Genomic DNA, 26,994 nt, shown 5'->3' with positions numbered 1-26,994 from the left:
TCTGAAATGTAATGCACAGGTAGCGGCATACAATTTTCCAGAGCGCGATTTCTTAGTAGATATTTTGCATTTGCATTGTTTCTTTCGCATAAATAGCGCTCTTTCTTGTACGGGAAACGCTTAATCGATAATTTCAATGTGTGATGTCGTCGAAAAAATTTTCCTTTTTCGCTTTCATCTCAATTTTGTTTCGTATTCGAGGACTGCCTTGATGAGATCGAATATTTGCAAATAAAATCACATTGAATTCAATAGAAATTGAAAAAAATATTTCATTACATAATGACTCGACTTATAACAGATCAGGATAACCTAGAGTTTAAGGGCAAACATTTTGTTGCAAAGTTTAATGTGAATATGTCTACTCTAGATCTACTATATATCTACTAATACATATCTGCATATACTAGTGAACTACATATCTTTTAAGCGCCAGAGAAAATTGCAAGATAAATGTACGAGTCAGATTAATGACAGGTCTCACCAGTCATGAGACCCGTCTAGTCTCATTGTACGTTTTTTACATCAATATCTCAAACTCTAGAAATTCTAGAAAATATGTTTCTTTATCAATGAATAATTCTTGATCGAAAAATTGTTTCATAAGTTATGCTTTACAAAAATCATAGATCAGTCTGTTTTAAACTGAATCATGCCAAAAGGCATGTAATCTTAACAGGATCATAAACTAAGAAGTTTGGTCGGACATTTCTCCTGTAGTGCTCGGTCACTCAATACACAGTCTTTCATTTGTTGATATAATTGTTGCAAAATATATATATATTAAATGCACTAAACTCATAAAAATGAAAACGGTGTATTTTCGTAATACATTTGCATTCGGATGTCGTATAAATCCTAGTTGGGCAATGATCAAAATTATTAGAAAAGTTTAATCATATTGACAAAATGATAGAGGCACAAATAAAAATTACAGTCGAAATAAAGAATTCGTGCGCGTTTTGATCAAGTATATCATCCCTATAACTCTTTAACTAATAGTAAAATTGGTTGCTGCCAAACAGACAATTTAATACAGAGTCAGCTAGAGTTCATGTGTTTTTGGTAAGAAAATAATCAGCGTTGGCAAATTTTCTAAATTCTCATCGTTGATCACACATTCTGAAGAGATAAATCACTGATGCAGTTCAAACAGTGCCATACAGAGGAATAACTAAGCTAATAGATTATGTCCGACATGAGTATTATGGTCGGATTGATATAAAATGACAATCAATCAAATTTCAAGTTCACTAGTAGGTTTAATTATCGTTCCTATAGGTTTTTATTTCGTTTATTGTGACGCTTTAGTCCAGACAAGGTAACATGGAGGTTTTTGGGGAAGTTGAAAAAATTAATTTTTAGGAATCCACATGTCAGTAACAAATACCGTTTAATTTATAGGATAAGGTTCTAGCCCTAACAAAAAATAAGTCATCGTACATCGGTAAGAGAAGAATGAAAAATGTATGTCAATTTGAACCCATTTTCGTTTGGTTCCTGTGACCAGCAGGGAAGAAGCGAAACTTTTCTTTGTTGTACTCGGCATATGACAATTTTGGTCACACTCCAGAAAATCGCAGCCCATTCACTTTAGTTCCTATTCTCGGGGTAGAGCAAAATTCTACAATTGTAATAACCAAATTTCTAAGATATGATTATATGGTGAATCTAATCACTAATGCAAGCACACTGTTTTAGAGTCAGCCTCACAGATGCGACACCGCAGCACTCAGTGCACCTACGACGGGTGTGGGTCTCGGCTCGCCTAGCCTATCTTGGAGTCATATCTCTGTATCTCACCGGCCTGAATATTATATTATCACTCAGTCTCCTGTACTCTATCAAATGTTTATCAGCAGATAGATACAGTGAGATAAGAACGGTTGGAGGTGTCTTGCATGGATCGTATTGCAATTACACAGGCTTTTCGATCCAACTAGAAAATATATTGTTGTCAAAATTGCTGCTTCATTGTAAATTACCAACAAAGTACTTGTAATTCAACTTGAATTAAGTGAATTAATCAACGTCTATTTGTTGAGTAAAAAAATTACATCATATGAAGTCATGAGCTGCATCACTGTTGAAATTGGAATTCGTATCAGAGAAACAATTCATAATACGTATTTTAACTAACTTTAACGTCATTATATATCGAGAATATAATGCGTTATAAGACTTAATGAGTGACTGTTACTCAGGCTAACTAGAATTTTTTTATCTAACTTTAGCAAATTGAAAACATTTTATTTTAGAAGAATTTAATGTAATGATGGTCAGAATAAATTTCATTTTTAGAATAACTCAAAAGAATGGTAGTTACTATAATAAAACTTTTGAATAATATAAATGTTACCGATTTGATTGTGTCGCGTGGAACCGACTTGACAAAGGAAAGTTGATGCTTCAATATTTCTTTATTCTCCAAGTTTTATTTATTCTCTGTAGCTCAGTATGCGTCTCGTTGGTAGGAGAAATTCAAGTTTTTATCGCGTTGACGTTTGCTTGTAGAACAGAAAGTATTTCTCATTAACCAATTCATTACTGTTTTGGGTTAGAAGGATTGCAAGGCATATATTAAAGCGACGTTTCGCCTCAATATATTGCGTATAATTTTAGAACAAACGGCTAGTTTCGTGGGCTATAATGGAAAGGCGAAATTTCGGAGTACAACATTTGACCAAGGAATTGTTGTCACACAAAAATAACATAGCAATAATAACAAGAATTGTTGTCCACGCTGACAACAAACATAAGCGTCTTATAAAAACGCCACGGCAATCGACTGCTAAAATCCAATTAATAGCTGTTACATGGCTGATGAATAGTGGCTACATGACAGATGAATGAGTCCTGAACATAACCGTGAACAATAGCACCATAAGCAACATTGTAATGAATTTTAGTTTTAGAAATTTTGTGTAGCAGATGTTCTGGCAACATCAACCTAAGTATTGGAAGGACCTGTCTTACGGTTTGTTCATTCGTTGATCCTTGCTAAAGCCAGCCGCTTGCCTTCTTGCTCATGGAGAACTTCCTCTGTCTGCTGTTCTACTTAGTAAACTTGGAACCTGGAAAAATCCTAAACACCCAAACTCTCATTGGAAGTTACCGACAATGAATCAATAAACCCATCCGTTTGAACTTCAACCAATAGAAACATTACAAACATATAGGAAAAAAATCAATTATAAATTGATCCTATTCGAAACCAGGTTATCAAACTTCTTTTCACAAATGGCAAAGACTCCTGCTTATCGTTCAAACAATGACGTTCATTAATTCTTCTGTTATGCAGGAAGTTGCAGATTTATTTAAGTATAAGTTACACTAAATTGACAACAAATACCTTGAGCCGGCGTCTCTTTTGTCACCTTCAGTCCGGAGGATCAAAGAACCAGATGATTGGAGCGCTCACAGTCTCACAGAGATCATCACACGCGCTGTCCTAGAAGCTTGCACCAGCATCGTCATGTGATGCCCCAAGCTTGCAATAGAAGGACTTTTTGATCGCCCTTTGCAAAAACTCATCCGTAATATGTAACATTACGCTACTATGGAAGTACGTAACACACGAATCAAGATGACTCATAATGAAATTACGAACGAAAACCTTTAAGTTTCGTAAGACAATTTGAATAAAAAATCAAGGAAGTTTAAAGGCCTTTGGTGGGCTTAGCGTCAATTTTGGCGCAAGACGAAGGCGTTTACAAATCATAGTTTTAAGCAAGCCTCTCTATAGTATCGCATAATAAAATAAAAAGTTAGTATCGAGAAATAACAAATTTGAAAGTTGATATTTTTCGGGGCAAGATTATTGATTAATTTAGAGGGGCTTCTTGCTTATTGTATTTGGGAATTTTTATTTCAAACCTTTAGCTTATTGTTTTTCTCGGTTTGTATTTCATGTAATGCCAATGCGAATGAAATGCTGTGAATCTAAGATATAAAAAAATAATTTTCAGATTCATTGAGTGCGCATCATTGACGAAATAAATTTCTTGCAAGTCTCCTAGACTGTCTCTGCGGCACCACATTGTCGCACCTATTTTATATCTATTTATACTGTACTATGTATATAACGCGTAATCTATACATAGTATAAACGCGTAATCACGAGCAACGGGCAAATGCCGGGTAGTAATACGAAGGGAAAAAATATTTTCGTTTTCGTAGCGTCGTTTATTTAAAACTATTCATAAAAACAATAGGTCATAGCAATAAATTCATTACTAAATCTATTAAGGAAATTTAGGACGAATTAGGCGATGATAAAATAGTTAACTTTTAGGCAAAATACTACCAAAGACATTTCACAGCTTAATATTATTCATACATATAGACGCGTAAATGACCCAATAAAACAATGACATTCATCAACAATTAAACGAAAAAATCCGCAGATCTAAATCCAATACTTGCATTAGAATAATATCACATCACCAACTGAATTCTGCTGACATGCTTAATTATTTATTCACAACGACAATATTTATTGTAAATGCTCAATTGAACTATTAGAGAAATTTATATAAAAATATTTAGGACAGAAGAAGTTATTTTGACATAAATCAAATCAGAAAACTATACAAAAATGATATTCTACATGAAACACAAATACGTGTATGACATTGGACAACAAGCAACCACCGTGAGGAAAAAATGGACGTAATATACAAACTAAAACAACATTAATAATCTCAACGAGTAATGCTGCCCGAGATTCTGCAGATGCATCTATATTCTATATTGACGACTTAAAACCTCAAATCTTATGAAATCTAAATTCTTAAAAAGTATATGTGTCGTGCTGAAATCGCGGACAGAAAGTTTGCCGAATCTGTAGAATCAGCATTTCGTTGCTGGTTCAGATAATCGGACGTTAGAGTTAGAACATAAATTGACAGTTATGAGTTAGAAAAGGTTATGTTAAGTTCGGTCAAGTTCCTCTATATTAAAATATAAAAAAGAACTTGGCTGGCCAACCTAACCCCGTATTCCTATAGTATAGAACTGCTGATCGTAGAATCGGCAATTCCGCGATTTCGGCACGACAAAGGCAATGTACACAGCAGCCTTTAAAATTACTGGACGGAATGTTCACGATAAGGCAGAGGCTGACGATTTCTGAAGAGCCTCCGTGACTCTCCCTGGCGCAGTGCCCTTTACGCTCGTGCCGTTTGGTGGCGTAAAAACAAGAGTTAAGAATTTTACAAATTCGGATGAGTAAGATCGCGAGTTCAAAGATTCATTGGGAAAACAATGAATTTGTCAAGTGGTTTAACGGAGCATATAGTTTCACGTAAGAAGAAATGAAATAAATTAAACTGAACAATTGCGAGATTGAATAGCAATAAAAATGGACATTTCGGCAGACAATATCACAATAAAGATGCAAAGTACAAGAGGGAGTTAAGTACGTAAGGATGACCTCCACAGAACGTCCCAAAAACAATGGGACATCGTAACTTTATGTAGCGACCTGAATCCCCTAAGCTCCTCGATTGATTATACAACACCAAGCCCAATAAATCCAGTCTACATATCTAAAGAAAGGGATTCAGCAAGCGGTCACTCGGTCTTGGATTATCGTTAGACCTTTTTTTTCACAGGAGACAATACCGTTCGACAATCGAGCTGCGCCACGCACCAGTTGGATTCACGGAAGCTCTTCAGGGCCTGCAGCGATGACCAAAAACAAATAAAAATACCTTAGGAGTAACGAAGTGTCAAATAAACGCCTCTGTACAAATACATGGGCAATCAGACGCAGAATATTTTTTGCCCACAGCCCATTAAGACTTCTAGCTCTGCAATATAAGTTCAAGACAAACAAACATTAACATTCAATGCCGAAACTTCTCCTTCGAGCTCATTCTAAAATTTCAACGTTATCAATAACTTAGGTCAAAACTATCCCGAATGGTTAGTCCAGCATATATATATATATATTGGAAAAAAATAAATTTTATCGAAATTAAAGCCTTGGATCAATAAATGCACGTAAATTGCAAAATTTTTCAAGAAATATTGAGATTATTTCCATTCAAACGCTGATCTCAACAGCAGGGCAAGCTCAGGTATGCCAGTAAAACAGAGCTGCTGTATGAACATAATTTTTTAATAGCTAAAGATTCTCGTTTTCTCCGAATGCTAGTGGGCGCAGGCTTGTCTGTTTAGTCTCAGATTTGCGAATTAAGTCAAATTAAATTAAAAGAAGCAAAATTAAAAGGGTGCAATGGGTTGTGAAATTAAAATGCATAAAAATGGAAGTCCTTGATGTTATATTGATGTACTGGAGGACTGAGTGAGGCAGGGAGAGCTGCGTTATCAGTTTTTATCAGTCCCGGCAGTGAGCCTATCAGATGGCAAGTCACTTCTTAGGCGAGAAGGCTTTAAAATAATATACTTTATGCTGCTGTCAGGAGACTTAATTAGTAGCAACTTTATCATCCTCTGAACTTTGTCTTCGAAGATAATCTAAGCCGCGGCATTTGACCTAACCAAATCGCGACCATAATTCCTGAACCAAAATGAGCTCGAACGTTCGGCGATTGCTTGTTTAGTACAGAAGCCTCGGCTCCGCAGACGAACAACAGTTGACACAAGAATGACATGTATTCATAGACCCCTAACTTCATTAAAGACTTATATAATAGCTTACAAATTTACATTAACATTAATTAACAGGCGCAAATAGTTGTTATAAGTCACATAAAGACCACTAACTCACGCAGGTGCTTCGAATGAACAACAAATAGCGCACAATACTGTAAAATGGCTCTTAACAATGTACAATTATCGTTATTGATCGACACACGCCATCGGAAGTGTGCGCTTCTTAAAGTATTATTGGTTGCAATATTCCCGGCGCAACGGAGTGACGATGTTAATTACCAGTCGTGTGTGCTCACCAGGCAATGACACATTCGCCCAGTGTAAACCCATAGAGGAATCGTGGGCAAGTTCGAGAGTGGGCCATTTCCTAGTTATGAAATTTTAAGTTCTTACAGAAGGACGAGAAAATCATCGAATGGTATAATGTACTTCTGAATTTTTAGTCAAAGCGGAATTCCCACCCTGCATAAAATTATTTTGAACTAGACAACACAGAGCCTAGAGAGCAGTCTAAATGAATTTTTTCCATCATCGTTAATAATCAGACTTTTAATGTAATTTGAGCATAGAGTCTAGGTGGCATCGAATTTTCTGCCGTGCTGACTGATCAATTTTACAATTTTGAAGAATCTAAATTATTTTCACTACAATACGAGTTTAGGTAACGAAATTTTGAAAATGGCGCAATGACAAAACTATGTAGCTACGTATATTGTGTGATTTGAACAAAAATGCACGATTGCATGATGATTCGACACGACTGGGATAACTTTTCTAGAAACGTCACCTCAACACTCTCATAAGCTAAATTAAAATTAAACTCTTATATTAGATTACAGAAAAAACAATATTTACAACAACAAATTTCAATATTCACATCAAATACAAAATTATGTCTGATCGCTGTTCCCAAACTGCAAAAACAGTTGTGTGCACGCGGCGTATGTTTGATGAAGTATAAAAATGCATTGATTCCGAAGAGTCAGAAAATCTTTTTCAAACCAGCACAAATGCATTCGAACTTAGTCTTGGTTATGCCAATATTATTTTCAGAAGTGAATTAACCTAGGAAATGACTGCATGTAGACTTGAGAGTTAAGATAAGAGCTGCCTGATAAGAGATGACGGTTGCGTGAAGTCGCTTACCTTCTTGACGTCGAAGATAAATGGGGAAAAACTAGAGTCTAAGACACAACGCCGGTAAAATCTGTTAATTGAAAAAATAGATTGAAAAGCAACTCTTATCAATTGAGATATAATTACTTAGATCGTTTAGAATTTTCATGGAGCAGCTGAACTCTTGCTGTCATCAGCATGTAAATGAGGTGAAGTGCATTATTTTATGTATGTTCAGAGAAACTTGCTAAAGATATATTATGATGTAGTCATATATAAAACTTAAGGGTAATTACAAAACGCCGCGTTGCAGGCAAGACCAAGCACTTAGAAAAAAAAAACAATACAATAAGAGCAGTCACATCTAAAAATACGACAGTAAACTCTGCAGGAGAAACAAAAACTAATATACACTTTAAAAATGAGCTCATTTGTTCGATCTGATGGGACATGAATCATGATATCAACACTTATTTGTAGAATAAAAACGCTAACTGAATGCACCAACTAGGAAGAAACTTAAACCTTAGAAAAAAGATTTGTTGGTTTTGATACATAATTATATACAATATGGACGTCATTGTTCCGAAGGAAAAGAAGGTCACTCGAAAATAATGAAGAATTGCTGTTCGTCACTAAAGGAAAATGTACTAGGATTTTCATAGAATTTGTTTTAAAAAGTTTTGCATTCTAGTTTAGGAGACTTGGTTCGCAAATTCTTTGATTGCATAAGAGAGGATTTGTATATCATTCTGAAGAATCAACAGTAACGTGAAAGAAAGATGTTAGCTAAGGGGCAATGCCTTGCTTAACGCAATGTCGCTTTCGATCTTGAAAGTGTGGAGAGAAAATTTACCGAACATCAGCCTTTAACCTTTTTCCGTTAACTGTTCCGTTCAGTGGATGTCAGTCTCTGCCATCTTTTCTGCTCTCACACGGCGGCGCATCTGAAAGAAATACGAGAATTTATTCACTGAGTAATCTGGCCGGCATACAGCAAATGATAATGTTGATAAGAATGCAAGGCTCAAGTAAATGCGACGGGCTTAACTTAATTTTACATCCAAATAATTGCCGTAGTTTCATAATCGTTGCATTAATAAAACAACAGGCATCGTTGAGCCAATAAAGAGAAGGTTAGCATTGATTCGAACTTTGTTGCAGAAATTCACATCCATAAACCTAAATTTAGTAAAGTGAAAAATTTAGTGAATTTAGTAAAGTAGTGCATTCGTTTTCGTATAGGTTTTTTACCTTCTTAGATAAATAAATAATTTTCACTGATGAGTTTATCAGCTAATAAACCCCATGCTGGTTTAAATCACTTCTAAGAACTGAGCTTCACTTACTCTTTGCAATGAATTAATTTAATTTGAAATAAAGCAAACGTTACGCAGAGAAATTATTCTTGCAGATATGTTCGTTGCAGATGGTTGCATCCATGGCTGTTCAGCAGATTCATGAACTGCTGGTCGCCTAACCGCAACGTTACCAAATAACAATACTATGTCACTAAACGAAGTTTTGTGACTGATTGGATCACTCACGTGACTTAGCTGATACCTGGCGCAGTCGAACCTCCTTATATTCATAAAATGATTATTAATATAATTTATAACATAATATAGCGGTTTCAGCGTTTATTAGGCCATTGGCATGTCGCCGATTCTTAACATAGCCGAACATCCACAGCTTGTTGCGGTCTCGAACTCGCAACTCACTGCTACAATTCTGCTGAGCTTAACCGCCCGGCCTCCTTGCCGATTCTGACCAGAAACTGGCGCACAGAGCTGGGATCGAACCCGCGCCTCTCTGCGCCAATCTTGGCACTCAGGAACTGTAACCACTGGGCCACCTGATCGTCGTCATTCGTTAAAACTTCTTAAATTTCATTCAGCTCTGTCGCAACAAGACTGTCAAATAATCCATGTTTTCGTGGAATAATTTTCTGCCACGTAGGCTCGTGTATTACTCCAAAATATAATATTCTGAGCATGTATTGAAAGGTGACTTCAAAAAAACAAGTTATCATTTCCATAGCCAAACGAATTAAGTTAGAAACGCGATAATTAGTTTTTCAGAAACCTTGTAAGTAAAAGAACCAGCGAGGCAGCAGAAGACGAAGGACAGCACCAGCTGCACGACGATCTCGATTGCCCCTCCAGTGATGAAGCGAGTCTCTTCTCTGTACTCGTCCGGGTCCCAGTACGAGTGGTAGTAGCGACCTCTCTTCACCAGCCAGTCGCCCACGAAGTAAGCGTTCAGGCAGATGATGAACAAGGCTTTGACCAGCCAGCTCCATGCGAGATACGGCAATCGCTGCAAATTATAGAACATGAATTAGTAATCACAATACTAATCAACATCGTTCATGTAATTAATGAATCCACTGAAAAAATTGCCGTTATTTGTGGTATGGATTTTAAGCCGCTAATGTCAGAACATTGATGTTTGCTGCTGTCGTTTGGGCACTTTCCTCATGTTTGGTGCCACAGTTATTACTGTAGTAATAATTACTGGTGCCGCAGCACTACAGTACATTGTCCCCTGCCATGCACTGGGACTATCGAGCTGCTGGGACAAGGCACCGGCTGCTGTCACCGCGCCTCGTGTATGCCGGCAGCGCGAGACGATGGCAATCAACCGGCGCGCCATCTCCACGGCGCTCGTGGTACAAAGGCTTTGTCAGCGTGCAAGCTTGCCGGTAAGTAGAATAGCCGCAAATTGAGATTTAAACATCTAGTTTGGTTCGAAAATGTTATGGATAAAATTTTTCGTGAGACTTTTTCATCAGCTGTCGCTGTTAGGAAGAAAATAATTTCGTCTTTTTCCGTTAAGAATTGCACATGACACTGATGTGCCTGCCTGAAGTCCAAATATCGTTTATCGAAAAATTTCTGTAATATACTCGATTGTAAAATTTTTCGTTTGCATTTTTTCTCAATGAATTTTCTGTCTAAATGCACACTGCGCTGTTGTCATCGATTATAGTGCAGCGAATACCTGCATGACTCGTATCCTTATTCGACGAATTGCTTCAGCTAATGAATCTATGGAGATCTGTGCTTAACTATTTCTTTTGGCTACAATTGTTCAACGTTGAATTATCATCGAGTAAATCAATTTATCAGTTTCAATAGGAGTGATAACCTCTATGTTAGTTTGGATTGAAAAAATGACAAGTTAATTAAAAAAAACAAATGGGACACGTGCATACCACAGTCCTAACGGGGCATGCCAGTGCAATAACGGGGTGATTTGCGTTGTTTCCGAGGCACAGCTTCACAGCGGCGCCGATTCAGGCCACAACCATAATCGGACTACCATTCAGGACGACCGTCATAGAAAATGAAAAATATTAAAGTTACGCTTACTTCACTGTTAGATTAGGTTAACGGCTACACATTTTTCCACGGCTAATGCATTTTTTCCATAAATTTACCGTCAAAAGCACGTATGAAGTGGCAGTTTAATTATGTTGACCTCTCAGGATCTAATATAATAAGAACGTATCAACCAGGCCTTACTTTCAAGAAGGCGATGAGCAGCACGGTCGAGAAGATGATGCTTACGATGCCCTCCGCCAGGCCTATGATGGTGCGCAGGCTGTGATCTGCAAAATTGCTGGCTTTGTAGTCGAATATAATATGGAATATAAGCCTGGAACATCTCAGCACGAAGCGGTTCGTTTTAAGAAAATTTTATTTTAAAAATTGTTTTGTATAATTTAGTTTTTAATATGCAGTGATTATCAAATGGCATTCCATCAGTCGACTCTCCCTGTTAAGCCAATCACATTCCCACCCCCTAAAAATGAAATAATTTCTGAATGAGCAGAAACGATCAGAATACACACAGAAGTCATCAAAATACTACAAAACCGAGCATATTTGGGCATAAAACCCAAGGCAATTCATAGCGGAGAACGAATTGCTGAATCGGCAATCGGAATCCCTGGTTCTGAATTGAGACCGCAAGAAATTAAGTAAAATTAAGATTAACCTAAAAAAAATAATCTTAAACTGAATCAAGAAGAGCACTATCGAACTGATCGCACTAGTTTAAAAAATGTAGCAAAATTTGTCCGAATAGCGATGTAATTTTTGCTCTAGTGTGTGTCATTCTGACGCAGATTGGCCGGGAAAAGGACGTATCACTGCACATGAAGAGCAGTGATCTCCCTTGTGGCAAACATGTAGTAAGCATGAGTGGCACGTTATCTCACTTGTTTCCAACATGTAGCAAGCATGAGCGGTACGCAATCTCACTTGTTTCAAACATGTAGCAAGCATGAGCGGTACGTGATCTCCCTTGTTTCAAACATGCAGCAAGCATGAGCAGCACGTGATCTCACTTGTTTCAAACATGTAGCAAGCATGAGCAGCACGTGATCTCACTTGTTTCAAACATGTAGCAAGCATGAGCGGCACGTGATCTCACTTGTTTCAAACATGTAGTAGTCGCAGCCTCTGATGCCGTGAGCCCACGGGCAGTGGAAGTGATCGTTTTGGATCTTGCCATAGAACCCCAATATGTATATGCCGAATATCTGAAACCAAGATAGTGGAATTATTGAAATATTCAGGTATGTTTTAGCAAGAAGGATATTTAAAATTATTTTCATAGTCTGAAATTTAGATGAAAAGATTATCATTGGGTCCTGGAGATTTTACCAATGTGCACAAAGCAAACAGACAAATTTTTTTCCATCGTCTAATAGAAAGAAAAGTAGTTTATCAACGCCCAAGACTTAAACACGTCAGTTCAGTATCAGCTCTCACATCTGGAAACCAAATAACTTCTCGAGTACCCAAGTTTAAATACCATCGATCCACTCGGCTTCCACTAAAAGCATCTGCCAAATACCTACCCGAATAACTATAGAAACCGAAAGATGTTACTCATCCGCCGTTATTATAGTATAGAAAGCCTTTTAGATAATTTCGACCACGTTCCCCTATAAGCACTCGATAGGGCATTTTCAATTATTCTCAATGTAAATTCTATTATTAATATTATTATTATTATTATTATTTTATATATTATTATTATTATGTAAATTATTCTCAATTTTCATTCTATTCTCAATGTAAAGACTTCGTCAGCCGCTTGACGCAGTCGACACAAGCACAACCAAGCATTCATGTCACTTTCGCTATAAATACTTTCTCAGCACTTGTTAATAGAGGCATTTTAGACGCTCATATTTTTAGCGCATTTTCTCGTTTATGGAAAAAATGAACTATCGTGCTCGTCATGTCCGCCCGTCTGTCCGTCCGTGACTTCACGTTTTCGTCGACTAGAAAATGCGCGCTCTGTCACTCACTGCAGTGAGTACTGAGTTATATTTTTTTATGTTACTTTTGGTACTCACGAGGTCAAGCACCGCGAGGACGGCTCCTCCGATGACCTCACACCGCAACGACCTCATCCTTCCGATGCCTGAAATAAGGAATAAATTATTGTTTTTCAAATCGTAGTTGATACTTAATGATGATAATAATGATTTGATAATGATAATAATGATTTGATAATGATAATGATTTGATAATGATAATAATGATTTGATAATGTAGTAAGTATTTTTTAGAATTGTGATGAAAATCGCTGATTTAAACTAAAAATTTGCTCACAGTGTTTCATACAGACAAGATTCAATGCATGAGAAATATAAAGAGCTAAACAAGTTGCTCCAGTCGAATGGACGAGAATTCTATCATAATTTTAATGACAATAATAACATTTTTCAGACGTGATTGAAAAGGAAGTATTTGAACATTTCCTTTGCTTCTTCAGCTAATTGCGGCATAATTATCCTTAAAAACGTAAAAATTAAGTCTCATAACAAGCTTATGTAACCGGTAGTAGTACATAGAGGAAACACGAGTTATGTCCGCCTGGGTTGAGTCAAGCAAGAATCTCCAGCTGCGTGGAGTTCGAGTTGAGTTTAGAACGCCGCAACCGATGCCTTGCGCGTGACGCTGCATATCAAGCCGCAACTCGCACGACGTAAAGAACAAATGTTCAAAAAACCACCTGCGTGTGTGTGTATGTATACTCTCGCTTGGCAGTTTTTAACGGTTGGCAGAGTCGAATGACTACCAACAAGCACTGAACCATGTTAACTAATAATATACAGGAAGTCAATCATTTGATTTCTGTAAAACCAAGCAAGTTTCTTATTCATACGATTGTTTAGCGAATGCAATTAGTACATGGCTTGGAGCACGACATTCACTTGCACGAACTATTTTAGTTTGAGGGGAGTTGCATAATAGAACTGGCCTGCGTAACACAATTGCTGTAGCATTTCCGTGTTGCCGCATTTTCATGTAGTATTTTAAAATTTTTAATCGGCTGTCTTGTAGTCTTATTGCCAGTGTACACTTTAGCTGTGTCCCCACCCCTGGCATGCACTTTGGTACAAGGGCTCTAATAAACCAATTATTGCGAAATTTCATTTTCAACAGTTAAAAATCTACTGTACTGCGAAAGTGCTAGATTCAACGTATAGATTCAATGCGGGTTTTTCATTTTTAGCGCATTTTCTCATTTATGGAAAAAATGCACTATTCTGCTCGCCATGTCCGTCTGTCTGTCTGTCTGTCCGTCCGTCTGTCCGTCCGTCCGTGATCTCAAGTTTTCGTCGACGAGAAAATGCGCTCTCTGTCACTCACTGCAGTGAGTACTGAGTTATATTTTTTCCATATAAACTTCTGAATTTTCAGGATGGAATCAGGTAAAGTACACCGCTTTTCTACACTTAAAAATTTCGTTACCAGTCGGAACACGTTCAGGCTATCGGTGTCGCAACTACTTCTTCCAATCCAGTTAACTTGGAAGCTGGCCACCGGGTGAAACAATTGTGCCTTGACGGTTTGCCTTCAACATCGCGGTCAACTTCGGTGTTGAACTCAAATATATTCCCTAACTAAAGCCATTTGAGATCAAGCGCTTCATTTCAATGCCTTTTATAACCTTGCCTTATGAATGGGTATCAATTGTGCAGCAGAGTGTTTACATAGATCTTATCTTCATGAAAAACGTGGTCACTTCAAACACTCTATTTATGATCTACTACTCGCTCCAATTGGCCGCCGACCATTCAGGTAGCAGAGATGTGGAGCATCATTGGACAATGCTATAAGGCACGCGTAAATAATGAAGCACGCGCCGCCAATTATGGAACAATGCAGGGAGTTGATAATAAGCTTCGGCCTTGAGGTACCAAGCACCGTGATATTGCGGAAGAATTGAGTGCTTTTAAAACTATATAAGAGTGACCGTAGTTAGCGTGGGTTCTACGATCAACATGAGGTGGAGAAACTGCATGCATATACAAATACGTATTGGTCACGGAAATATAGTTCTAGACACACCCGTCATATATACCATCCACGTAGGTATAAAATATATTTGTTTCACAACGATTATCAAAAGATAATTTGTTATCATACTGATTATGTATTTAAATTAAACAGTATTATATTCAATCAACACTAAACAGCTACTTCACAGCGGTCACTACCTTACTCTGAAAAATTAGGAACAAGAAGAAAACTAAAAATGTTCCGTAGTTTTCTGAAATATTAAGTTTACAAATTGACAGTAATTTTTCACAGTAATTTTTTACTGTTAACTGTCAATTTTTTTCCACAAATTGTATCGAAAGACACTTCACATATTACCGATGACTTATTGTTTTGGTTCAAACACCTTTTTCTTTAGGCAGTTGAATTTCTCAACTTGGACGACGTGAAAGAGGAAAACTACTTATATGTGCAGTGACAATTAACATTTTTATCATTAGTTTCTCAAGTGCATGCATAATCAAAACTAACCTACCACCGAAAACATTTCGTCGATACGAACACCTTAGGTTTCTAGCTAACTTCATTATCAGCATAATTAACACTTAAATTTCTCCGGAATTAATCTGCTGGATAATTCATTGATGCGATACAATTTGAATTACATTAACACAGGTGCTTGGTAGCAGCTAATGGGGTGCGTGACATCGAGATTCTATAACGACCGATGAATCAGCAGAAAGTGAAGCAAGAAAGCCCAGTATTCTTTTTTGTGTTGGAAATATTTTTTAAGATCTCTGCTTGCGGATACAGACATCCCATAAATTTCAGCAACATGGCTGCAGAGCAAAATTTTGGATTAATCGAGAGAAAAAGTGAAAGTTGCGTTACCCAAGAGTAAGGTGAAGGGAATGAAGAGAGCGCAGAAAGTAAAAATGAATTTTGTGTGTTTTTCCGAATATATAAAGCCAAGTTGACCCGCGTAATAATTTGAGAACATCATGCGAATATTCTGCTACCGATTTAAAAAGAAACATCTTTTGAACATCTCCACTGAAGTTAATATGCTATAAAATAGATAAATAATTATATATATGTTTATTTAGCAATTTGAGTGTGCGTGAACATGGCCACATTATCAGACAATCTTTAAGACCATGCACACGTACGTCAAATGCTAGAGAAACGAGATGTTGGCACTTATTCATAAGTACATGGACAGGATCAGTAAGAAATTTCGATGCAGTCCCGCAGGTAAAAATTATTTTTTTTCGCCATAATTAGCTGGATGAAATTTCAGATTCTTTTTCTACTAATCGAGGTTTGATCGCAATAGGATAGCGCAGGCCGTGGATCCGACACAACAACCGCGACACTTTATTTTTTATTTTTTAAGCCGCACAGCTCAAGACGTTTGGCACAGACCTTGCTCTTAAAAATATACAAGTAGAAATTTCAAATACATTGTGCAGGTTTATAAACAAAAACATACTAAAAAACTACGCAATGATATTGGAAAATATGTAAACGTTTTAATGACATTTTCATTATTTTATGAAGTCCAGGTTCATTTGCGATTTCGGCTACCATTTATTGATCTAAATACCTGAATACATTATGCATCCATTCCGTACGTAATTCTAATAAACGCTCAAATATTGTTTTAAATACCGTGCACTGCTTTTACGCTGAGGCTACTGAGTATAAACTATGTACGTGGTGGTGTTGCTAGTGACGCAACTATAGCAACTGTTGTTTGTAATGACGCATGTCACAACAACTCTTGCAACATTCGGCATCATTATTGTGGAGACAAAAGCTTCCATGTCGGTCAACGAATTAACATTTCATTTTTTACTTATCTGAACTTCATGACAGTTCCACAGGAATCATTAAACTGAAATTTATAAGACGACTCAATTAGATTTCCAATTAATTCTGACGTGGCTGTAGACATTCGCCATCTTATAAAGGCAATATTGAAACGAAATTTCAAATAAAATTAAAAAACTTGAAGGTCGTCACCATGAACGATCAAGTAATATTGAATTTATTAAGGAATTGGAGATCAGAATCGACACAGGAAATAATTTTAAACGCGGAAAGCCATTGACCATTACGAGGAACAATTTTAAAGCTAGAATAAATACACTACGTATATATGCATTCTGAGAACGGCTAAGTGTCCAAAAAAGACCAACTACTGGAATCGGTGAAAATCTAGTAAATTATCTAAGAACCCATCTTAATTAATGCAGGACCTTCGCGTTAAATTTAAAGTGACAGAGATTACTTAGATATATATACATTTTCAACCAAGGAGATAAAATGCATTTAGTTCCCAAGACCTTTCTCTTGGGTAGTCAGAATAATTATTCGTGAAGATGAAGCTTCGTGTTACATATTCGGTTCCAGGTATGGGGCATAACACAAGAAATATTCAAATTTTTGTAATCTTACTTGTAGGAATTGGTAAACATAATCAAGATGGTATCCGGTTTTAAGTTAGTTGTGAAATATAACTACATTTGCATGAATGATTTTGTCTCTGTGGGGGCAAATCTGTTGTATTTTCTTGACTAATAGACTGTAAGTAAAGAAACAATTATTTCGAACATTTTTAACCAAATAACAATTTCGACTCGACCAACGAATAATGTAAATTTAAACATGGACGGTTCGATGTGAGCGATTTAGCAGATTAAACCATTATTATTATTAATCAGTATCAATAATTCAACAATGGATTAAATAATGACCGGACGTCGAATTGTAGAAGAAAGTTAGATTTAAACATTAAAAATAAACAATGTCAAATTTCATTATTGTCATTAAATTTATTTAACATAAAAGTTCGTTAAGAGCCTTAATGTATTATTTCTTTTCTAAATTTTATCGAATGATGAAGCCATAACAATTGTCCATAATAACAATGGTCTAATTAAGTTATTTTTTATTACATGCATGCTTAAAAAAATAGCACTGCCGAGGAGAGCAAACAGCAAAATTTACAGCTTCTACACAACTGTTTTGCTGCTAGGACAAGATAAAGAGAGATGAAGAGAATTTTCAGTTCATTTTAAGACGCTAATCGTGTATGATGCAGCAGGCTTACAGCAACGCCGCAGACCAGCGCTCTGTCCCTAAGTATTTTTACGCTTAAAATAATCGAGCTGAAAATTTCGGTAACATTAATAGTTTCATTTATCGCGAATACTAAAAACTAAAAATGAAGCACCGCTAATTATATATCACCTTAAATGGCTCACAAAAATTAACGTCAGAAGAAGTTAGCATTTGTAAGGACAAACGGTATTATCCCATGAATCATCGTTCAGCTATTTTCCTCGACGTGCCCGGCCGCAACATCGCTTCGATTAAGCCTTTTCCTGCCTTGGTGTGGTCTAGGCAGCCAATCAAGAGACCCCGCATTGACAGACCCCAGTCCTATAGGAGCAGGTGCCACAAGTCACCTGCTCCTATAGCGCCCTATGTTCTTTATCTTTTTTCACGACCGCCATTAAGCCTTCACGAGAACTAAGGCCTGCGGGGTAGTGGGTAGCTCTCACGCTGGAGTCTTTGTACCAGCATCTCGTCTTTGCTGTGTCGCTTCATTTCGCTTTCTTCCATTCATATGAAGCCCTGAGACGGCAAAAGAAGAAGTTAAAAAAAAGAAGTTCACCTCGTTTTTGTGGCGGGTGATTTAATATTCGAATATACCAAAGGCTTTTGAACTTTTTATTGCTTCGGAGTGTGATAAGATCATGAATGTGGTTACTTAGCTTCTACTGCAAGGATCATAGCCTGAAGTACGATGTGTAAATATTCCCGCGGAAGATTGATAATTGATTAACAATAATCATGGTAGGTGCTATGCATTCCCGCATTATACAAATTATTTCACTTTTCGTCGCGAACACCTACTCTTATTATTATTTGAATAGTAGCCAGGAAACGCTTGTGTCTCATTAAAAACTATATTTTGATTCTCGGACAAACTATTTTTTTTTCTCGATTTCCCATTCGTTCTATGATTCACACGTAACATCAGCTATTCAGAAACATTACAGAAATATACATTGCATTTAGAATATCTGTACCTGGACAGAATAATGTCACATATGTTTTTAGCTGATCGATCTAAACACGCGTATCGCAACATGACGATCGGACTCTGATCACAACCACATGCCGGGCCAGGTTGTCGTAACATGACCCTTATTTCGGTAATATATTCCCGTGATCCATTAGCCGCTATTGAAACGCATCCTACCTGCCATGACTGGCTCGCGTAAGCCGCTTTCCATCCTTTACTTCGCATTTCGTTTTTTCTTTGCTGCTGTCAGCCTCTTCAGTGAGATTAGGCAGCTCAGTTGAATAGAAAGATCGGCGTAAGGCGATCATACCCATTTTATAAGCAAAATCTGAGATGTTTTGGGGGAAAGTTTGACCCAAATACCATACCGCTGGGATTAAGGTATAAAGAATTTTTGCGACCCAAAGCATTGGTCTCAATTGAATCAGCTAGGGCATTAGTATCGAAGTAGAAAAGTATGCTGCGGCTTATCTCTTATCTTAACAAACACTGGAAACCATTTCCCTTAACATTCACTGAGTTTTGTTACAGGATTTGTATTTGCAAAGAAGTTACATAAATGGAATAGTGCAATTAGTCAAATGAAAAGTAATAATTTCAAATACTCCGGAAATAAACGTTCGAGAAACTATTGGGAAAAAATGTTGAAAAATGATCTGCGAAAGTTGAAAGATTTCAAATACGGATTCAATGAAAATCGGCAGAAATTAGTGAAGGATCAGATGATAGCGTGCAATGAAACACTAACCGTAAAGATTTATTTTCATGAAAATTCATTGGACTACATCTTATAAGCTTGAAGACGATGTACTCTCACACAGGAGCATATAAAGCTTCTAGGAAGTAGGAGTGGTTGGAAATAAGAAAAAGGCTTAACTAGTGGCATCAATACAACTTCATCCCACAGGCCCCCTCCTCCACGTAACACCTGGTGCAAGGCGACACCTGTCGTGTACACGCAACTCAGACCAAAAATTTGGCGCTGAACTGAACGTGGTGTTGGTAAAACACCGCCCTATAGCCACTTACTCGGCAAATAACCGTGTTGCTTTTCTTCCCAGCATAAAGCGTTCAACAATTTAAAAAAGTGATTTCATTAAAGCGAGGAACATTCGTCACGAATGAAGAGAAATGAAAATAGGAATTGACATCATTCGCTAATAAATGCTTGAAATGAGGATAATACACTGAGCAAGCTAGGCAGCCTTACCCCGTGACTGTTCAAGCAGAAAGTTACAAAGTTATTCCTCGAGCATAAACATCTTTTTAGAAAATAAATTGTGAACCATTAAGTTTCAGTAATCATGACGTTGTCAAGAATGATTGCGAAAGGAGAAATTTGTTAACTTCCCTTGAAATTCGTGAATTAATTCTGGAATTTCTAGAACGATTGATCTGTATTTTCCAAAGTTCACAGCGAGTTGTTGGGAACAATATTGAACGTTGGGAACGGAGACATAAAAGTATATTAGCAAATTATAGTAATAAATTTCTTACAATTTTGTATACCATATGAATTAATGTTTATTTGGTTCAATTAGTGTACGTAGACAATTTACCATAAACATTGACATATAGAATGCATCGCTACACGTCCAAATCGCAGTCCTGCATCGTGATTATCGAATACTTACGAATAAACATCAGAGTACAGGGCACTCAAGCTCACATTAAGGATCATGTCCTGCGACGAAGTCCAATATTTCTGCTCATATTCAGAGCTGAAACGTCAGCGAAAACTCCATTCTCATGTACAAAGATAACAGTAGTAGCTTTCTATAGCTGGCCAAAAGAAGTAAGCATTTGTGAGCGTAGAAATGTAATGGAATAGTATATTAGTACATCAGGCCTACACTTCAGCGCCGAGATCAATATGTTATTAGTTATTCCTCGAGTTAAATCACCAAAGGTCCTAGAATTTACAGCTCAAACACCTTCTGGGTATCCTTCAATTAACTGCGACGGCATAGCACCTCTTCCGCACGGGAAGTTCGAGGTCGCTTCAATGTGTCCCGTTAAGAAGATTTGGAGGATCTGATTTACAGTACGAGTTGACGATGTATACCATTTGACCATTTATCCAATCAACTTATTTTTTCTGACTTCAAGATAATCACAATTTGGCAAGCTACGAAATTAAATTTGTATTGGACTGAACGTTCTTTTGACGAATGAGAGTATATAAGATACTGCGGACGAATTGTCCAAGTCGTAAAAAGTATATGCGATTTTTACAGAACAAAATGCGGGCTTGGCATTGTTAGTTATTTTCCCCAGCGACTCAGTCGACTGAGGATCAAAACAACTATCGCGGCAACCGTCAGGTACATTACGGAAAACAGTTTCTCCTCAAACATTGATTGATATGGATAAATGTCAGCCAAGTACTTAACATGCTCGACTGGATCTCTTGGCTATATTAGCTGTGTCCTGAATGTTAATGAACAATTCTAGCCCATCCACAGAAATTGATTCAATTGATTGGCCATAGAATTAAATTTATGCCAATTTAGTCGTCGAATAAACCTAGCAAAAGACGCTTGAATTTAACTTGACTGGAGCCTAATTTTCTTTCAAATTCCCCTTCAAAAAAAAGCGTAAAAAATACAATCATCGTTGACCAATAACAATCATGAATTTCAAACGGTGGTCTTAGGTGCCCAACGAAAACCGCTTTAGCGTGTCCAGCTACGAAAGTTTGTATAACAGAACCCCGATAATTTGATTCTCTTCCGCACTGTGACGCACAGATAACATACACCATTTTCACGCAAGCGAACGAACGTGTTAAAAGTTAAACAAAAGAGGTGAGCTTGCGAATTTTTATGGGATATACTGTAGTATCTGCCTTGAAGATTTTTCTTCTATTCATTCAAAGTAATGTTAAGCACCGTTGAATGCATTTTAGGTCCTGCCGTATGAATCAATATTGTATACTAGTTGAATCGCAAATATAATACCTCTATCTTCGCCAATATTTTTAACATAATTCGTTTCCGATAATTATGGATAACGGCTGGTTTGACATAACGTCGTTTTTGAAAAGAAACAATTAAATTAGTGGAAAACGTATTTTCCACGTCTCAAGTTAGCCGCATTTTTCTTTGAAACACATCCCACGTTCTCCCCGTCACCCACTCACGCTCACTGATGCGTCATGCACGGCGCTCTCAGCACACCTGCGGGCCTTTGTACACGTACACTCGCGTGTGCGTTTCTGGAACGGACATGTGTTCTTGTCTGTAGCGTGTGTACACGTACACGTACTCTCGTGTGTGTGTCTGGAACGTGTGTACACGTACACGTACTCTCGTGTGCATGTCTGGAATGGACATGTGTTCTTGTCTGTAGCGTGTGTACACGTACACGTACTCTCGTGTATGTGTCTGGAACGTGTGTACACGTATACGTACTCTCGTGTGCGTGTCTGGAACCGTTTGTGCACGTGCTCTCGTGTGTGTGTCTGGAGCGTGTGTACACGTACACGTACTCTCGTGTGCGTGTCTGGAGCGGGCACGTGTGCACATTGCTGGATGGGAGAGGCTCCCTGAAATGTCCGAGCCTGAACTTTGCTCCGGCCCGAGACCGCTGGGATGTAACGTCGTAGGATAACGCAGTCGCTCCTTCAATCGGCATCAATTATACATCGGACCAATATGATTATGTTGAATTTATCATCTCAACAAAAATATTTGTAACTTATGGAACGGAAATAGTCACATATAATTTGTTTAGTTTCATGATTCCAATATGCGGTGGTTTTTCATTTTACCTCATTATATTATGGAGATCAATCAATGTTTGATGATGTACTAAAGAACATAGATTAGAAAAGATCGCATGAAAGTATCATTCTTTACTCTACACGCAATGTATCATCTGTTCAATTTTGCAAGCTGATGGTGTTATTTATAGTTGAAGCGGTAAATTAAATAAAATATAAAATTTTAACAATAGTATTTGCATAGCTGACTATTGCTTAAAATTTTGCTTCCTGGGGAAACGATAGCTTCAAATTCAGTGACAGGACAGTGAACGGTAGAAGTTTCCGGTAGAATTAGCAGTAACAACTTCCTTGTGTACATGACAATGAAAATTATTTAATCGAATTGAGCATAATGGCAACTAAGCGGGTCTTTACGTGGTTGCGGAGCGGCGCGGGTTGCAGCAGTTCAGAGGACCGTGCGGGTCTTGACGCGGTTGTAGCGGCGCGGGTTGCANCCGTGCGGGTCTGACGCGGTTGTAGCGGCGCGGGTTGCAGGGGTTCATAGAACCGAGCGGGTCTTGACGCGGTTGTGGCGGCGCGGGTTGCAGGGGTTCAGACAATCGTGCGGGTCTGACGCGGTTGTAGCGGCGCGCGGTTGCAGGGGTTCAGACAACCGTGCGGGTCTTGACGCGGTTGGAGCGGCGCGCGGTTGCAGGGGTTCAGACAACCGTGCGGGTCTTGACGCGGTTGGAGCGGCGCGGGTTGCAGGGGTTCAGACAACCGTGTGGGTCTTGACGCGGTTGTAGCGGCGCGGGTTGCAGCAGTTCAGAGGACCGTGTGGGTCTTGACGCGGTTGTAGCGGTGCGGGTTGCAGCGACGTTGGTGCGCCTGAGGCTCCAGGAAGCCTCGTCGCCCCAGGGCGCGGCAGGTGAGCTTCTCCACGTCCCGCCTCCTCCAGCTTTACGAGCCTTCCCTATTTTAATGGCGAATTGAGACTTGTCCTTTGGTGCACCCTATTTGAGGCTTTAATGAGAGTGGAATGGGTTTCGTCGTCGAGAAAAGTTACAGTCGGATATTTAAAAAGTTTAACTTCAGTTTCAACTCCGGGTAAATGATGATTAGAAAATTCGTTCATCATGTGGGAATGCGGTAATGTTTTCTCATGGTTCAGAACGTGGCAATAAGAATTTTCTTGCGTAATAAGTAATATTTTCCGGTTTTCACGTATAATAAATAAACTAAATAAAATAAATAAAATAAAATATGCGGATTGGTCTCACTGCCAAGCCGACCCTAACCAAAGATATTTCGCATCTTAAATCTCATTTGAACTAGAAGTTATCATGCCTCAAAATAAACTCACCGTTAAGACTTTTGCGGGAAATACGAAAACAGCGCATGCAAAAAGCATGCAGTTAATAATAATCTAGTATCTAATATAAAAGTCGTCAATTAATTAAGCAGCTCCTGTTATTTTGTGGATTCTAATTCACAATATCTTGTTGTTCTTTTTTTTTAACGTCAACAGCATCTTGTCTATTCTAAAACGCAATTAAATCATCTCGAATCAAGGATTCCACAGTGAATTTTTCTATCACATTTTGTAGAATCGAGAAAATGCCACTCCTATATGCCTCATAGCCATTGTCCTAGCAAGGGGGTGGGTCCAAAACGAGTTTTTCTGTTTCAAAGGACGAAACATTAATGTACTTACCGTTCCATAGGAACGGTCATGGTCGCCGATATGGATATCTCGGCTGGCTCATTTGAGAGCTGGCGAAGAAAGCAGTTAAGTTTATGCTCGTTTTATGACCACTCGTTGAGTGCGTCACCGCAAAGACTTTTCACTGCGCAGACGTTAGGATCGATTATTGAGTGTCGCTCCCTCACGCAAGTATCATTTGCATATATGTTTTAGCAGTTATTGCTATCTCTAAAGTTCTTAAGTTACAATAGTATTATTGTTCGCGCTGAAATTATTCAAAGTTTTACATGATATTAAATTATTAAGCCACTACAAAAGTTTTTCTACTTGACTCAGAGCTAAGTTACTAATGAAGCAAGGCTGTGTATTGATGAGATGAATGATCATAAAACCGTGAATGAATGGGATAAAGCATAATTCATCTTTTAGTTTTGCATTTGATTTGTGGCGATCACTGATGTCTTGCTTCCATGAATAAAACGAGTGAACCATTGAGATTTATTTTTAACCATTAATAACATGTGAATGATTTTTTAATAAAAAATAATTCATGAATAATATATTTTTTATTTTTATTTTTGGTAATTATTCATTATTAATATTTTTGTACCAATTAAGTAATAACCATTGAGAGTTCTTTTTTAAATGTTCGTTTAAAGCTATTAAGTAATACTTAAGAGTTTTAATACTAATAAATGATATGTAATAGTATTAAATTCTAAATTTATTTAAATCACTTCCGTTTTTGATGACATTACATAGATGAACGAAAGTAAGAACTTACAAGGCAGTGCAGCAGTTTTATTTAATGGTAATGTACTTAATTAGAGCTGCTAAAATCGATGTAAGAAAAAGACCAATTCAAATAAATGGGAATATTTCTCGACATAAATAGGGTTATTTAAATACGTTCATTTATTATGCACTTCAACTTTTTGAAACCACGCAGTTGTTATGGATTTAAATTCAATACATTTGGACATTATTTAGGGATAATGCTAAAATTCTAAGTGCGAAATCACTTCACAAAAAATAAAATGTATTGGAAGCATTATGCGATATGAGAGCTTTATTTCTCCTAATATGTAGCGAGCTGGGAAATTATCACATGCACCGTGTACATTTTTATTGCCTGCATCATAATTGCATGACTGCCACGCATTCCAGCCTCGAATGTCCTGCGTGTTGCTGCTGCCGTGGAAACGAGGGTTTGATTGTTGTGTTACCCGTCGCTTTGTTTTGGCGAGTATGTGGACGCGCGTTCATCCAGAGAACGGCTAGCCAGACATCCTTGAACGTTGCCACGACGCAGGAAAGCTAAAATCTTCCGTGTCCGTGAAACCCTAGAGCAATCTATGCCCTCACCCACGTAGCGGGAACTCAAAGAGCTTAGCATTGAAAAACAATCCAAACGGAGATGTAAAAGCGGCTCAACGATACCAAGAATAATCAAGTGGGATGCTACAGCCCGGAAAGCCAGGCTGGTATGAACGCTTGCAACAAAACAGGTTTGGGCGTCAGACGCCTGCCGCCCGCACAGTTCTTCATCTCATCGTCATGTTGATGCTTCTAAATCTAAATCGACCATCAAAACTATCAAGAAGTTCAGGATAATCAGGAGTAATTCGCGTTGGTTTTATATTTATACCGTACGAGCTGATGATGATGCCCGTGCAAGATAAAGATCGTCAAAGCGACAAGCTGTATCGCGTCTGAAGCTTTCCTTTCACTGCCTGACCACGACTGACATGGACCGTGTACATTCGAAAAAATATAAGTCTTCCTATTAAATTTACTATGAAACTTCGTTGGCTATTCATCTGGGGTTAAGAACTTACGTTGAATAATTTCCAATGATAAATAAAAAAACATAATGCGTAGGAGAGACGCTTGCAGAATTATGTAATGTGTTGCATGTTTAAAATGGCGAACTGAGCAAAAAAAATGATCGCTTCATATTCTTGCCTCGCTTCTCAGTCATCAAAAATACACAAAAATATGATGTAAGTTAATGATAATGTGCAATATTTCTGTATATACTTACTTTACCTTGCACGGTAAGAGCATAACTACCTGTACGGAACAACGTCAGGAAATTTTCACAGGTCAGTTCATTTTTGGAAAAAAAATGTTAGCGAACAATCGTACTCACCGGCCTGAGCTTCACGCACGAGTGGAATCACGTATGACGATGAGCCACGAACAAAAAGACCCTCTAAGGTTCAGGTATGCACACCTGCACTCGATGGAAGGCGGCGTTTACCTGCGGGTGCTCACAACCCACCTGACCAACATGGCCAGGCAGGTGTATCGTTGCCAGATGTCGCTGTAAGTTGCCACACACTTTTACCTGACCAACATTGAAAACCATGATGTATTATTTGCTGGAAATTTGACGAAGATTCGAAATAATTTGGGTTTTTGCATGGATCGGTGTAGT

General features: G+C 37.9%; 1 protein-coding gene across 2 annotated transcripts; it reads right to left on the bottom strand.

Moving 5' to 3' along the window:
• Window positions 1-6,592: 6,592 nt before the first annotated feature.
• On the bottom strand, window positions 6,593-26,832 carry LOC108679670. Of its 2 annotated transcripts, none has more exons than XM_018168359.2 (6): window positions 26,707-26,832; window positions 13,112-13,179; window positions 12,178-12,286; window positions 11,265-11,350; window positions 9,823-10,056; window positions 6,593-8,684 (listed from the first exon to the last, which is right to left on the bottom strand). In XM_018168359.2, exons 2-6 carry the CDS (start codon window positions 13,166-13,168, stop codon window positions 8,634-8,636), a joined length of 537 nt encoding a protein of 178 aa, XP_018023848.1. In that variant the 5' UTR covers window positions 13,169-13,179; window positions 26,707-26,832; the 3' UTR covers window positions 6,593-8,633. The 2 variants fall into 2 exon arrangements, with proteins under 2 accessions (XP_018023848.1, XP_018023849.1); XM_018168360.2 differs by lacking the exon at window positions 26,707-26,832 and adding an exon at window positions 20,813-20,871.
• Window positions 26,833-26,994: the final 162 nt, after the last annotated feature.

Source organism: Hyalella azteca, unplaced genomic scaffold, assembly GCF_000764305.2.
Source record: "Hyalella azteca isolate HAZT.00-mixed unplaced genomic scaffold, Hazt_2.0.2 contig17671, whole genome shotgun sequence".
NCBI lineage: Eukaryota > Metazoa > Arthropoda > Malacostraca > Amphipoda > Hyalellidae > Hyalella > Hyalella azteca.
Note: the sequence above shows the minus strand (reverse complement) of the source record. Positions and strands in the feature narration are given on the sequence as shown.